Source organism: Ochotona curzoniae, unplaced genomic scaffold, assembly GCF_017591425.1.
Source record: "Ochotona curzoniae isolate NIBS_2020 unplaced genomic scaffold, NIBS_Ocur_1.0 scaffold_2476, whole genome shotgun sequence".
NCBI lineage: Eukaryota > Metazoa > Chordata > Mammalia > Lagomorpha > Ochotonidae > Ochotona > Ochotona curzoniae.
Window position 1 is genome coordinate 7,467,704 of NW_024467095.1, and position 16,535 is coordinate 7,484,238.

The 16,535-nt window shown below is 43.3% G+C and overlaps 1 protein-coding gene across 2 annotated transcripts in view; it reads right to left on the reverse strand.

The window, feature by feature from the left end:
• Positions 1 to 513: 513 nt before the first annotated feature.
• The window catches only part of TES (testin LIM domain protein), a 31,790-nt gene continuing 15,768 nt past the window's right edge, over positions 514 to 16,535 (reverse strand). For both annotated transcript variants that reach the window (XM_041001892.1, XM_041001893.1), the window contains exons 2-7: positions 15,442 to 15,527; positions 8,384 to 8,636; positions 7,213 to 7,548; positions 6,323 to 6,538; positions 5,803 to 5,961; positions 514 to 1,750 (exon numbers count right to left, since the gene is read on the reverse strand). In XM_041001892.1, coding sequence (XP_040857826.1) covers positions 1,562 to 1,750; positions 5,803 to 5,961; positions 6,323 to 6,538; positions 7,213 to 7,548; positions 8,384 to 8,636; positions 15,442 to 15,527 — 1,239 coding nt within the window. In that variant the 3' untranslated portion in view covers positions 514 to 1,561. The remainder of the gene's footprint in view (positions 1,751 to 5,802; positions 5,962 to 6,322; positions 6,539 to 7,212; positions 7,549 to 8,383; positions 8,637 to 15,441; positions 15,528 to 16,535) is intronic.

A 16,535-nucleotide genomic window follows, 5' to 3' on the forward strand; every position in this document is an offset into this window, starting at 1 on the left:
GGATGAGCTGAAGAAGCTACTGGCTTCTTGCCTTAGCCTGGCCCAGGCACGGGTGTTATGACCATTGGGGAAGGGCAGGTGGAAAATATTTCTTTTTGTGTCTCCATTTTTCTCTGTAATTCTTTCAAATAAATGTTTTGAAAGGAAACATGGGTAGCAAAGTAAGATCTTTAGTAAATATTAGGTGTACTAAAAAAATACTAAAAATAAATGACTGAAACTGAAAAGAATAGGTTAAAAATAGATTTATCAGGACAAATAAACTTTCCTAGACTTCAATTAAAATGACACTTTTCCCTTTTTTCTTAAAGGAAAAAAAATCCTGCATGAACTATAAACAACTTAAATGCTTCTTAGGTTTGTACAGCATATCCCTTTCTCTGTAATGGAGACTGGTTTTTCTCTGGCCAGAAGCAGCCTTTCCTCCAAGTGATTTTTATCTTGGAAGACACCGCCCCCTACTGAAAGATGTGCTTAACTGCAGAGAATTTTCCAAGAAAAAGATACAAATCATTAAAGTGAAAGACTTTATTTTGAATAATAGCATACATATCAATCGTTCCCATTTAATTGTCATAGTGCACAGCTATATGTGGGAGTATAATAGAGAAAAGTAAACATCAGAAATATCCAAGAATGGAAATTTTTGGCAAATAAGACATTCTATAGATCCAGCAACAGGCGTAGATGTAACACAAGAGGGTATCTGTTAGATAAAAATAAAAGCCATGCAAAAAAATCTCTTCCAAACCAAAGCAGACAAGTGCAGCTGGGACAAGTCATAGTTCCTTGGGTATAAAAAACTATATATGCTGTCTGAATTGAAAACACTATAAAGTGAATGGCTTGCTTTTTATATCTAGGTCGAAACTCATCCATAGAAATAAACAAGTATGGATGCTTTTATGCCACATGTGATAATCAAATATTCAAGGCCACATATATATGGAGGTAACCAATACTGAGAGGTAGGGTAAATAAAAAAATAGAGAAATGCAGTAAAGAAAGTGCTACTTCTGCTTAAATCAGGAAATAGCAAATGCATAGGCATTAAAATAGCAGCTCTAAACACTACATCGCATCTCTGCTTCGTCAAGAACAATGCACTGAATGACATCAGGCAAATAATGTAGTCTCAGCATCAGGGCACATTTAATTTCCTTTTCCCTTTAGACATGAGGGGGAAAGAGCACAGAACTCGAATCACCCATCTTTCCATGCAGCACTCTAGCCCTGAAGTAGTAGATATTCCATGTACAGAACAAGGGCAGGAGAGATATGGAGATTAACAAGCCCAAGCTTCCAATTCAAAGATTTCATTTTTGGAAAGCTAAAGAAAGACAAGTCTTTACATGCTTCTAAAATCAAACAGGTTTTAAAAACTAAGCAGGAAAAAAAAAACTGAAAAGGAAAAACAGCAAAGAAGGATATCGAACGAAATCTCTTGCTTTCCTTAACTGTTTCTTTTCCTTTTATTATTATGTTTTGAAATTGCACTTTACAGTAGAAATGCATGCCCCCTTGGATAGATAATGGCTCAAGACTGCTCAGTGCTCTTCTTCTAAGACATCATCTTCTTACACTCCACTGAACAGAAAACCATGCCCTCCACGGGCATGAACTTCTGCCCGATGAGACACTTGCTGCAGCACGAGCACAGAAAGCACTGGGTGGACGCATGCCAGCTGAAGTCGTTGTAGGTGACCCGCTGCACTTCTGGGTCGATGGCATTGTGGCATCCTTGACACACCTGTTCAGTAACAATACAAAGAAGGATGAGTGAAAGATCAGATCAGCTGTGACGGCAGCATCCTTGAGACAGAAGGAACACCTTTCTCAAATGCCACACGAAGAGTGACAATCTCAAAACTTGCATGACTCTGGATGACCTGCTAGTTAAACTCTTCCCAGGGCTGTTGCTAATGGGGGTCTGTATGCTCAAGATGGTGAGAAATGAAAGTTGAAGACCAAATGGGTGACTTGATACATGCAAAACAGTCCCAAAGAGCTGTGTGCTTGGTTCTAGCATGTTCCGTTCGATTGCATATTAGTAACTATAAGGAAGTTTATGAAATGGTATTTTCTCACTCATTAAATTTTTGAAGTGGTAATTTAACAAGTCTTACCTATGACACATTATTAACACCACTGATTTCTAGACAGTAGTAAATTAAAGTCATGCTCAAAGTAATTAAGGACTCAATTAAAAATACTGGCACTGTTTGAGAATAATGAGCTTGCATTAAAAATCAACTTCCAGTTAATTGGCTTCTGTTTGTCATGAGATCAGTCATAATTTATGATAGTTTATTACTGTAGAACATATTACTTATAATACCTGTTTTGTTATATTATATATTCAAACTTTATGCAGACATATATAGCTCAAATACATACATATGCAACCACAAACATCCACATGTACCCAGTTTTAACGGCCATGTAAAGGAAGAAAATAAATGAATCAAACTACCCAGTTGAAACCTCTACAAACACTGGCAAGACGACACGAGTTCTTGTTTACACATGTTCTGAGTCAATGTGATGGCTTCAAGTGTCTACTTAAATTATTCTAGAGCATGTGAAGACACCCGCAAGACTGTCCAGGGCAAAGTGTTGGTCTCAACACTCCTGCTCTCTGAATGTGACTGCCAAAAACCCCTGAGATTTGATGGGTGGAAAATGCACGAGTGGAGGGAGGGGCATGGCTTCTCTACTTGACAAGACTTCCAAGAGAGGCTGCCTCTCAACGCGTCACTGGGTGCAGGCAGCGAGGCAGCCGCAGTCCCGCCACACACGGCCATTTCAGACCCGCCACACACACTTTCCCTGTCTTTAGAACAGCACTGCTTCTATTTACAGATGAACCTGCTTTTCCTAGATGAAGGAGACACTTTCTCTGCACCATCAATGAACGACTCCCGAACACAACACAAACAAATGCGATGAGCGCAAGCACATTTCCAGTTGGTCATGCTACCATTCAAGCATGAATATATTCTCACGCACTTTCTTTTCACAGTCTGCTTAGTATGGTTTCTTGTCAATTTCTGTATTTCATATGACTTCATCTTTCAGTATTCTGAAGCATGCTTGTATCAAATGGAAGCATTTCAGTCAATGTTTTACTCCTCTGCTTCCAGCAATTACCTCCCTCCCTCTCTGCAGCCTCTGTGTACTGGTGTGACCCTTTCTACCGTTATATTCATTTTCACTCTACCAAAAGAGAACTACCATTCAGTGACACATGAAATTAAAGAACTTATTTGGGAAGAACAAAAACTGATGAGGAGCATATGAGTGATGTAACAGAATTCAGAATTTGTGGTTTCATAATATTTTTGATTGTTGTTCATCTTAAAGCACCACAGATCAGAAACAATATCTACCATCACTATAGCAGGTGGCTTTGGAGCAAGGTGAAAAGTTCCAAGCCATTACAACAATGGAAATTTCAAATAGAAAACAGGCTGAAACAGAATTTTAGCTATGAGGATCTGAGATATATTAATGATGCAGAGTTTTTTAAAAATGAATAATTGGATGCCAGCATTGTGGTGCAGTGAGTTAAGCTGCTGCCTGTGACACTGGCATCCCATGTGAGGGTGCCAGTCCAAATCCTGGCTGCTCCACTTCCAAGCCAGCCCCGATGATGCGCTCAGGCAAGCAGCAGAAGAAGGCCCAAGGGGGATAACTTAAGATAGCTGAAGGCAGGCAGGTGTAGCTGTGTGTGCAGAAAACTTAGGGACAGGATCCAGCAGAGTGGAGAGCTGGAAGAAGAGAACTGACGGGCGAGGTGACCAAAACTCTTTGGAGTCCACCAGAAGAAGGCAGGTGCCACGCAGGTGAAGAGGAGCTGCTGAAAACGCTCAGGATTGCAGCTGGAGTCCAGGAGGGTGAATGCAGACTGCAACCAGGGACAGAGGCAAAAGCCTGGGAAGTTTTTAACCAGTACAGGGAGACTCCTGGCGGGAGTCTTTGTCTCCCCCAAGGAGTCGGTGGGAGGCAAAGGAACCCATAGGACGCATCACTGGTGAAGGAAAGCAAACCTGAAGAGAAACCCACAGGCATCAGATCAAGTGCCTCCCATTCTGAGGAGGGCAGGCATTAAGGGAGGGAGGGAGCAGCTGGAGAGTGGGCCACGGATAAGCGGAGCGAGAACTGAGTCAGCCCACACCTGAAGGATCTGTACCCTGACCCCCTGCCACCAGAGAGCTGTCGGAATCAACAGAGAGGAAGACACGGGATCCCTGGGCAACAGCATGTGGACTCATACTCCAAGTAGCAGGAAAATGTGGACACCCTGGTCGCACAATACACCTTCCCGATGATTGCTCCAGCCACAGCTGTCAGCTTACAGATCTGCTCTGGTCTATGTGTCCCACCTGCTGCCTGAAGAAGGCAGGTCAAAGAGAAACCCTCCCCAAGCAGGTGCTCAGCGGGTGTCCCTGTCCCTTAGCAGCCTCCTGGACCCCAGACAGGCGTGCCAGAAAATGCCAGCAAACGCCAGAGACTGAAGGCCCCGGGGGCACATACATCCACAGATCCGAAAGGCTGTGGGGAAAGGCAGCAAGACAGGAAGTAACAGATGTGGGAGCTAGTGTTTCCCTCAAAAATGAGAAAAAGATCACATCAAGCTTAGAGTTGCAGGATGAAGACGTTGAGGGGCTCCCAGACAGGGGATACAGAAGATGACCCCAGGTCTTGGGCCCCTGTGACCCATGTGGTGTTCCAGGCTCCTGGCTTCAGCCCAACCAAGCCCTTGTCACTGTGGCCATTTGGTGAGTGAACCAAGGGCTGGAAGATCTCTGTGTGTCTCTGCCTTTGAAATAAAACTTTAAAAAATGAATAATCGTATGTACGACAATGGAATTGGAGGAAATTGGCCTTGATATTAAGCTTGTTACCTTATTTCCATGGTATCACACTCTTGAACCACATAAATAAATTATTAGAGTCCTTAGCCAGGAGTCTCCCCTGCTTAACGGCTCAGGAGGACTTTAACTAGCACGTTTTCCAGCATAGAAAGAATTAACAGTCATTCCTGATACTCCCAACTCATAAACCTCACCTTATATGGTCAACTTTATGCCCTTTATCTATATTATCTATCTCTTGGCCATCAAACAATAGCAGTTCTGTGTAAGCAGAGGAGAGAAAAGAAGAAATACACTTTCACATTAAGTACTTCAGCGTGAGGTCCCACATAAAAATCGAAATCTACAGATCAAATTCTGTCATACTAAATCAGTTCAAATAGGCTTTAAGAAACAGGGACTGAACAACTTCCAGGTAACAAAACCACGTCCTAGTGGGTGGTCCAGCAATACAAAGCACACACACACAGAGTGAAGGAACATGAAGAACACATGGGCACGTGAGTTAAATGAAATCTGGTCTGTAACGCTTACCGTTATGCTGTAAATTCATATAGAAATATGCAGGCTACCCAAAAATGGCATCTCTATGAGTGGGATTGCCATCCTGGGGTTTGGCTGATATTCACAGTCTTTGTCTATACTACTGAGGAAGATGGGTTTTTTTCCCCTGCCTACTAAGTGTTGCTATGTACCTAATGGTGTATTAAGCCTATGATTGTGAAGTAAAATGTGTCATAAAAATTATGAAAAAAAAAAAAGGAAGGAAGGAGAAGGGTGCGTGGGGAATGTAGGCAGGAGAGTGAGTCAGGTGGGCAGTAGCCCCGTGTTCCTAGATCTGTTGTAAAATGTGTTCACTTTATACAAATCCAGCTCATTGTTTAGCGGGGCGGTGCAGGTGGAGGCTTCCCCGGCGGCTGCTCACCACGGCATGGTTCTTGAGGTAGCACGGCTTGCACACAGGCTTGTCGCTGACCATCACGTAGATCTCCCCAGCCAGGATGCCGTCACAGTCAAAGCAGCAGAAGTGTTTCAGATGCCAGTTCTGGTTCTCTGCCTGGGTGTACTCATTGCTGAAAATCAGCTGCAGAAAGCATGAAAACAAGGCGAATCAGGCTTTTCCTCTTTACTGTGGATGACACAAAGCTAGGTCGTTTACAGAGGAACGCACTGACTCAACAAACACATCAGTCTGCTGTCAGAGTTGGAAGTCTGAACGCGATCATCTAAAGCTTGAGCCTTCCACTTAATTTACCATTAAATCCAAATCGGTGGCTATGCCCAGTCTTTCCTTAGTCAACACAATGAACTAGGGCACTCAGAGTGAATGAAATCAACAGTTTTTTCGTTTAATTTCTTGGGATATCTACAAAGCAACTGACGTTTGGTTAGTTTTGGTTGCTTGCCGGGCAAGAGCCAGCAGGCGGCCGACTGTAAGGTCATACCTCATCGCAGCCGGCACAGCGGGGCTTCTCACTGTCACAGTAGTGTCTGCCGCAGAACAGCTTCCCGTTCTTCCAGAAATAGATCATGTCAACCAGGAGTTCCGAGCAGGCGCTGCAGGTGAAGCAGGCTGGGTGCCACAGCCTGTCATAGCCAGCCCTCTCGGCGTAGACGGCGGGCTCGCCTTCCTTCATGAGCAGCTTGCAGGAAGAGCAGAACTGAAAGAGAGGGCATGTTAAACCAGCCAGTCACTGGGAGCCCAACATGTACTTGTTTTTTTAAATCCTGGTCTAGAATCCTGCCTAATTTAGCATCATCTGCCGAAAAGGCAGCTTCGTGGTCATTTTCACCCTGATTTGATGTAGGTTCTCTCCAGACTGATGACCTCAGAGATTGCTAATAGTTCTTTGTCAGGACCCAGCCTGACTGGCTGGATATGCTAGCTGGATCTCTGTATTACAGGTAAGTTTAGTTCTGCCTTGCTCGTCTGAGTCACAACATTTTCATGCTACCAGAAAAGACTTTACATTTCCCTCTCTAGGAGAATGGGGGGGAAAAAAAAAGCCTGATCATATATCCATGAAAGTCTGAATTTTGGGGCTATACTCCTAAACAAAACTGAGTTAATCAAAGTGCACATTATTCTCATGTGTGGGGAAGTGATGAGCACTTAGCAGAACTGTGTTTAGAAACAAATTCTAGATTCGTATGTTGGATTCAAGCAGGATGCCAATGCCAACTACTGTGTACAAAAGTCTATCCTGGATTTTAATGAACTTACTTCTCTGAGTCCCTCTGGGAACTGAAAAAGAGTCCTTCCCCTGTCCTGCCTGCAAGAAGTTCAAAGTAAGGGAAAGAAGCTGTGACACATAAAACCAGCAACTGCACTTACATACTGTGTTCTTTTTTGCTCGGCAGATTTGCTCTCTGCAGCCCCCGTGACTGCCGGGGTGCCTCTGTCCCCCGCAGGGAGGTAGAGTTTGTCGATGCCTGGAGTCCCCATCTCATAGGGCAGTTTGACGTCTCCCACGCCCAGCGCCTCGTTCTTGTATTTCTTCACAAACTGCTCCATCTCCTTCACCTCTTTGGGAGACAACTCATGGCACTTGGAAGGGTCCTGGTCGTGTGCCGGGAGCTGCTTTGCCAGCTGCTTCTTTCGGTACTGTGCCCCCTCCGAGCCTGCCACCGGCTGCTTCTCCTTGGGCAGCATCTGCATGTATTGCCTGGCCTGCAGCACAAGGAGACCAAGGTGAACGAGGGGAAGGCCCGGGCCGACAGACAGGGCCACTCTGCACAGCGTACACCAGAAGCTTCTTGGGAAAAAAGTGGGTTTCTTCCATCCCACAGACCGTGTGAAGAACTCGGGGAAATAACATCAGAAAGTGATTATGCTAAATGGATTTAGCTGGGTAAGAAAAACACATTTCTCTCCATGACATTAAAAAGAGAAAGAAAAAGCTTTGCAACCTGTAAAATGACTTGGGTCACAACGAAAAACTTGTGCTAAGTGAACCCAGGTGCCAATGAAGGAGAACACGAGGCAGGCACAGTTATGACAGCCTGTGGACCAGCGGTGCTTCTGCCGTGGGAAGCAGCGCACAGAAAGACGCACTTGGTGACTTAATTAACCTTCTACAAAAGACATGGATGCTATCCTGGAGTCATTACACCAGCGGCAGGAGCTTGACACAAAACTGCACATTTTGCCTCACATGGTGAAAGAAATATAGTAGGGGAGATTTTTTACAGTTTCCATCAAGGGCAGGAATTCTTTTCTTCAGTACTCCTTTACCATTGTAAAATCTTCTCTAGGCTAACATAGAATTATCAGGTTGATTTAAAAAAAATCTTTTCATCTCATGAGTAAGAATGCTAAGACTATTCCATAAAGAAGCTAAATGTATACACGCAGCTGGAAAATTCTAGGCAATAGCTAGCCTGACTTTCCAAAGACTATATATAAAAATTAGTTATGGAAATGCCAGGGAACTGATACACGTGTCAATGAACTGCTCTAAATGGTTAAGGAATGTCAATCAACACCCCTTCACCCTGCTGTTTACCAATGCCTGGTTCTGGACAGGAGGCGCCCACTCATAGGTGACGGTGTTGATGGAGACATTCTTCTTGGCAGCAACTGGGTTGGTCAGTATCATGACGTTGCGTTTGTACGTGGGAATTCCGTCCGACTTCAGCTTGGCGATCAGGGTGGTGTACTTGGTGTCTTCAAAGAGCCGCCCCACTTTCCGATCCTCTTCGTTGCTCAGGAGAACATCGTGCTCTTCTTGACCACACTTGCAGTTACGACATATTTTTCTATTATTTTGAATAAGTAAGAGAGACTGGTAAGGAAAGGATTCCGCGAGGGGATGTTTGGGCTGAGATCTGAAGGATGTGTAAAACACATGTGCCCAGAGTGATGTGGGCGGGGCCGGGACAAGAAAAGAGAAGAAAAAGCTCCCAACCTTGGAGGAGGAAGAGAACCAGGGAATGATATGTGATGCATCTGAGCTGAAGAGATCACGCCACCACCTGGGAAGGGCTCCGAGCTGAAGTAAGGACTCGGCACAGAAACTGGCAGAGAACAGAAGCTGGAAAAGATGACTCAGGACAAGAGAAGTGGGAAATGTGTGCTAAACATTTATAGTAAAGTACAGGGCAATGAGAGCATACACACAAGGCTGCGGTGCTTTAAAAAACACTCTAAGATCCTTACACCATTCAGGAAAATACTGAAGAGGATTTACCCTATTTCAACTGATGCTGTGAGGTTAAGTATGCATGTTAAAAAACCTAGATGCCCAAAGACATTGATGATTCAAATGTTCATACTGGGAAGAAAAAAAAAACAGCTTATTTTACATTAAATGTTCAACTCTGTAAGTTAGGGGAAAAGTAAAAACAGCCTAAAGTGCAAGAAAGGAAAATACAGATAGCAGTGGAAACTAATTAAATGGGGTGTTTGCTTCTCATTAGAGAGAGAGAATGTGCAGCACACTTCTGCGTCTCTTATGACCCCATGCTGCTCAGTCACTTCAGCCATTAGAATTCTAGAAAACCCTTCTGGGAAAGCCAGCAGATACTCTGCAGACATTACACCTAACAGACCAACTTAAGATCTGAAACAAGAAAGCTGCATTGGTCTCATCAATTCTATTCCTATTGCCCTGTGGGTGTTCTTCACAACACGGAGAGCAGTCAACGAACAGGCATTATTAAGGATTTATTAGACAGGAAAAAAGGACAACAGCAATGCAGCAGCAGTAAGGAGAGTTCAGTAAGTTTTAAGATTAGATTTATCAAATTTTAAGATTTAGTAAGATTTAAAATAAATGCAAATCATGGAATTTATTTTAGAAATAGAAAAAAATACTAAAAACTCTTAAGTGATGCTCTTTGCCAAATAAATCAGATTTGTATAATCTCTTAAAATTCCTTTTTAGTATACAAACTGAACAACTGAGATCATTAGAGCAGCAGATGACACGTAGGGAATGGCGAGGCCACCTACATTTCTGCTGCACACATTTGTCAGGAATCCAGGTACCCATCTGATGAAGCACCCACACATCCAGTCACAGCGCAAATCAGCGTACACTGGGCTGTCCCACACCCCCACCTAGCGGAAAGTGTCTTGTACAGCTGCAGGATTCTCTTCAATCCTTTTTTTCAGTTAACAAAAACTAGAGAGTTATTTGCAAACTGATCCCATTGCTTTGGATCAAGTTTAAAGCAATACCTTCCAAGGAAGAGACAAGGAGGAGAGGAGGGGGGAGGCTTCAGTTCCCAGCATAGCTGGATAGGCCCTTCTATGGCTGGTGACCATGGCATGCGTATGCATCATGGACAACAGGATGAACAAAAGGCTCCCGAGTCAGTGATAAATCCTGGGTTTATCATCTAGTTTTATACCTCTAGTTTTATACCTCGACACCATGAATATTACAAAATAAGGTGGGAGCGGGGTCAGACACAGGAAGTATAAGAAGCCTGTTGGGATCTGAGGAATGACATATAGGAAGCTATACCTTGGGTAAGTAAATGACCTTGCTTTCAAAGTGCTGATGCAGTTTATATTAACCAGTGACAAGCTCTGTCATTTTTAAAACTATTATTCGTCTTAGCCATTCTTTGAAGAATTCACATTCTGAACAAATCTTTGTTTTCCTGCCTATCCCATGTACCCTGATGGTGGTAATAAAGGAAATGTAGTTTTAAAATAAGAAACCAAACAAACCAAATGAGTCCTACTATGCTTGGTTATCAGGTTTAAGCAGAGAAATTCTATGATTCCTCTAGTCATTAAAATGTTTCAATCTAGGCTATAGGTAAGCCTCAGCTGTATACTCAGCGAACTCAGCGAACTGTGGAGACATGGCCACGGGAAGACCATGACTCAGGAGGCTGGACACGATCCTCTGCTGTGCTGTCACGCGGAAGCCACGGGGAGAGCATGATGGTTCAACTGGATAATCATCCACCTACAGGTGTCAGCATCGCAGGTAGGTGCTGGTTCATGTCCTGAATGCTCTACTTCCCATCCAGATCTCTGCTTACTGTCTTGGCAGAGCACTGATATATGGCACAAAGCCTTGAGACCCTGCACCTGTTTGAGACCCTGAGGGATCCTGGCTTCAGATCAGCTTAGCTCTGGGCCATGGCAGCCACTTGTGGAGTAGGCCAGTGGATAAAATATCTCTTTCTCTTTTCCTCCCTCTCTCTCTGTGAAGTCTGTCTTTCAAATAAAAATAAACAAAACATTTTTAAAAGGAATTATATACTCCTATAATTTTAATGATTTTGTGATGACTTTAAAATTCGCTTTGTGTGGAGTTGATCATCTTCTCATTTGCATACTATGTATAAACCCTTGATCACTGGCCTGCTGACCTAAGCCTGACCCAGCACTCAGGAGGTGAAGAGTGAAGGGCCCCTCTGTTTCTTTCTATTTCTTCCTTTCTCTGTTGCTCTGCCTTTCAAATACATAAATCTTAACAAAACAAAAGCCATAAGCAACCAAAAACCAGAAATAAACTCTGCATGAGTGAGCAAGGTTTGCATGTTATCTTTCCTCAGTTGATTCCCAAATGATTTCTGATGAAATATGGAGGCTTGGCTAGTCTCTACCACATTGATTTGTATGACAGTAATTTACGGCTTTTTCAGGAGTTTATAAATCAGCTTCCAAACTTGGCACAGACGCTACATCTTGAAATTTTCCAAACAGTTTTATGCAGCAACTCTCTCCAGAGTCTTCATGGGATGCTAATAAAAGTCACTTGTGGAACAAGAGGAGGAGGGGATGCAGAATAAAGTTAATTCAAACAAGCTCTTTTATGAGTTTTTTAAAAGATGCAAAGATATAAGTCCTAAGGTGTCCGGGTATGATGGTTACTTGTACTAAAACGTCATTTGTACAATAAATTTTTAGTGCCTTAACACACATAGGCACACAAAATACTACCAGGCATGACAAATCAAAATTCTATGCTCAAAAATTGGTATTACAACTTCAAGATTCTTGAGGCTGGAAGATGAAGGAAGAGAGAGAAATTACAGCTTTAGAAAAATTTAGAAATGTACAATCGAAAGCAGTCGAAGAATTAGCTCTCATCTGCCCAAAGAGAGAAATGTTTTTCATTTCACTATTCATAAAAATGATCATTTTTCCAAGGCGAGTGGCAGGAACTGGAGGCTCTGACATGCTGCCAGCAGTCATGGTGATTTAAAGGCATGGTCATGGCACTGCTACAAACCATAATTTTAGAGGGCTGGAGGCTGTCCTTTCCCCACAGGGATACACATATATGGGCTTGGGCATGGACCTCTGGTGTAGAATTCAAGGCAACTATTAATCCATTTATGGTGGGGAATTTTCAGTTTTCGCCAGCTAGAAACCAATCAAGGACCTTGAGCAGAAGTATGCTAACATTAGGAAACATGGTTTTTATAAAATGAAACTGTTTGGAGGGATCTAACAAAGGGAAGACTGAACAACTTTGGTTGTCGCATTGCTGTGAGCTGGACTGAGAAGCTCCTGGAAGTGCTGGGTGTGCTATGGGTTTACCTCACAAATCGCTGCTGTCTCAAAGTGTCACGTGGCAGTTTGCCAAGGACAGAAATTGTTATTTTGGAGGTATTGGGTTTTCTTTCTCTACCCTTGCAATCTCTGGCGGACTGGACAAGGGGAGAACTCAGCTGAAGAACCCCAGGGATCCAGAAGACATTGGTGAGCAAACAAACGAAATAGCCATCATGTAGGCATGGTGCAGGTATAAGCTCGTTAGGTTGTTTCTAATCTGCCAAGTGGATGATCAGGAAGATGCTACCAAGCCTAGAATTCAACTGCAGCTCCTGCCATCCACACACTACCATTTGGGGAAGTTATTTCACTTTGCCAAGACTTCGATCTCGCACATATGAGTGGGTGGGGAGATCAAGCCCACAGAGTTCTGCGCAAGTGTGAGGACTGGTTCCAGGATCTTCTCCCTCGTGTTTCTCCCACGACTGTACTACTTCATGGGGCGCATGGAAGATTATTCAGCCATCGGATCTAGTCATCTCTGTCCCTTACAAAGTGATATATTTTCTCTGGTAACAGAAAGAGAAAGTCAGAGGTCTCCAAGATCCAGGAAGGATTCTAAGCCCCTTCCTTGGTCCTGAAGATGCACAGAGCTGAGGATGAAGGAATGCAAACTGACAGCCAGCAAAAGCAACATGAGCAGAGCCAGGTGTGAGCTAGAAAAGAGGCCTCACCAGAACTCAACTGTGCCAGTGTCCGGAATTGGGAGAAAATCAATTTCTGGTTAAGTCCCCACGTCTACGATATTTTGTTAAGGCACACCAAGCTGACTAACTTGAGGAACCAGGAAGATTCCTCTGAGGTTGCGCTTGACTGGGACAGTTCTTGGTTCTTGAATGTGGCAGAGAGAGTCTCTCTGGGGAGGGGACACACACAAAAAGGCACAGAACTGCAGGGAATAGCACATGTGTCAAGCAGATGGTGCACAATGCTGGGAAGGGAAGCGAGAGAGGCTGGACAAAGCGAGCCAAGGCCAGACACAGGGGTCTGCTAGCAGAGACCAACAACTTTGCTAAATGCTCAAGTATCGTGGAAAGAGCTGAGAACCCCTGAGTTATCAGGGAGTATTTCCCAGAAGCCATCTTCTGGAAGCCTTCCCGTGGTTGCAAGGAATAAGACCTATGTATGGATGGAAAATAACCAGATTTCTCACTGTTCTAATGAAACATGAAAGGTCCTAGAAGTTAAATGATACCCCCAAAAGAGAGGAGGAGGCTCCTGGCACCCCATGTCCACCCCAACCAAAGTCTGGGGCTCCGTGGCCCTAGATCAGATCTGGGCTCTTTGTTAGGCTGCTTTACTTAAAGAGCATGCTGAGAAATGGCAGCCCTGGGGGCCAAGGACGCTCCAGGGCTGGTGAAGACGTCAGGGAATGACTGCCCTCTGGCAGAGAAAGTGATCTGGCCTTCACTAAAAACATCCCAGGCCCAGGACTGCACCAGCCCCCAGGGCAGACAGCAGGCTGCTCCCATAGCCCTTGGCGCTTAGGGCTCCAGGACCCTAGGGCTAACACCAGTTGATACAATGAATCTTACTGTGATAAAACCAAGATAAAAGGGTAATTGCTATAATTGTCATGTGTGGAGCTCTGCTCTGATTCACTAGCATCTGGAAATATCAGCTCAGAGGGCATTATTAATAGAAAAATATCACAGAATAAATATCACTATAAATAAGGTCTTTGTTTCAGGGAATGGTGAGATGTCTTAGGAAGGAGCTTTACAAACCTCTAGTAGTTGCACAGCTTAATGAGGAAGATTATCCTGAGAGCGTAAGTAAACACTCTGGCCAGCAGAGGGCGCCATAGCCCTCTGGCAGGAGAGGCTGTGCTCACAGTAAGAGTTTAAAGATTTGACTGCTCAAAAATCATTTTGTACTTAATGACTTCATCTTTTTAGAAAATAACAGGCATTCTGCCAGCTGCTATGTCCCTTGGAAAAGCAGCAACACAAGAACAGCTTTACACATCTGGCTAAGAAAAAAGCAAGCAAGCAAGCAAACAAACAAAAAACTTCACAGAAATTCTTAGCTCCCTGCAAGTAAAGCACTGTATCATCACTTGTGGGAAGACCAAGGAATTTGTTGCCTTTATAATTCAAAACAACAGTCCCTGTCTCCAAAGCCGTATTAAGTAGGGAGCTTTCAAAAGAGCCTGTTGCTGGGAGTTATGTTGGTTTACATTGTCCTTTAACTTCCACTACGCGCTGCTCGCAAGGCTGATGCACCTGCTTGTTCCAGAGTATCCTACAGAAACTTGTAGCCCAGAAGTGGCTGTCATACAAGAGTAGCTGACAGAGGCCAGTTCTCATCCTAATATCCCAGTTGTCACCCATATTTTTATTCTAACAATAATATACCGATTCTAACCCTGGGCAGACCTTTGAACACCAAGTTTTAGATTCACAGGATACACAATGTTACTTTAAATAAACATAACCTGTTCAGAATTCTGTTTTCTGATCTACTAACAGTTGTCCTGCATATACGTGTACTTCATTCAAGCTGAGGTACTGTTAATAAATTGTTTTTGTTTGCTTCTGTCAAAAATATCGTAGTCTTTCTAAGTTTTTCAGTAGTAAACTTACAGCTAAAACTTTAGAAGAAACCTAAATTCAGCCTAATTTCTTGACAACTGAGAGGTGAATGCTGAATACACTACCAAAACTTACTATTTATTGCAGACACAGGACTGAACTGAGAGAAGTTGCCAGTCTTTGCAAAGGATAACACACACACTCACCTGGAGGATCCCCCAGGACCCTTGTTTGCCATTCAGAAGAGATATCTGCAGTAATCTAGACGCACAGGAAATCTCAAAAACAGCAAACAAACCCAGCAATTCTGAATAGTTATCATGGTCCATTCACTCCAGCTGAATGATAGGAAAACACACCAGCTTTACTTGGCACTCATTTCTTAGAGAAGGAAATATCAGCCCTGCAGCTCAGAAGCCAGTCCTGAGCAACCAGGAGAGATCTGTCCCAGGAAGCACTGGCAAGGAATGTGCATGACTAATGTTGTTGGTTTCCAAAGCATTACCTCCAGAAGTGCAGTTCAAATCCTTCACATTTTTCTTTGCATTTTAAACAGGGTGCTCCAAATCCTTGTTCATGACCTAAGCCCATCTGTTAAAGAAAAAAAAAAAACATGAATCTATTATTATGCTTTTTTAAAAAAAAATCTGAAAAATCCAATAAATCGCACTTCTAATCCCATCTGCCACTGCTGTTGATATAAATTTCAAACAAATATTTTAAGAGGATCACATTGTTTAGTCCATGATGATAGCCAGTTATGTAAATGGCAGCTCCAAGTTCATATACAGCCTGATGTTATTGCTTCTTATGAAAAACGAAGCATCAGAGTACAACTAAACATATAGAAGATTGTAAACACTGCAAGTCACAGAAAGTCATGAATTCATCTCTCTCACCAACAGGCAAAAGTACATCCACAGAGTTAGAGCTTAGAGAGCAAGCCTGGGGCCAGCATTGTAGCATGGCAGGCCAAGCTATAGTGTGTGATACCAGCATCCCATATGCTTGCCAGGTTGTGTCCTGGTCACTCCGCTTCCAATCCAGTTCTCGGCTAACGGCCTGGAGAAAGCAGTGGAAGGAAGATGGCCTAAGTGTTTGGGCCCCTGCCACCCACTGCTTCCTGGCTTTGGCCTACCCCAGTACTGGTTTTTGCAACCATCTGGGGAGGGAACCAGAAGACAAAAGATCTTTCTTTTTTGATCTCTTCCCCTTTTAGCTCTTTCAAAATAAGTAGGTTTTTTTGTTTTGTTTTGTTTTTGTTTTTAAGGGGGAAGGGAGAAAGCTTATAACAAACAAGCAATGTGTGATATATTAAAGAGTTGCAGTCAAAATAATATTTATATTATCCTAAAAATTAGTATCATCAACAAACATTACTGATTGCTAGAAATACAGGAAAGAACTTACACTTTCTTGTTAATATCTTTTTATTTAAACATTTTATTCATTTAAAAGGGAATTAGCACAGTGAGAGTGAAAGAGAGAGACAGAGGAAAGATCCTTCGTCCCATGGGTCATTCCCCAAATGTCTGTAATGGCCAGAACTGAGCCAGGATGAAGCCAGAAGCCAGGATCTCCTTCTAGGTCTCTGGGGGC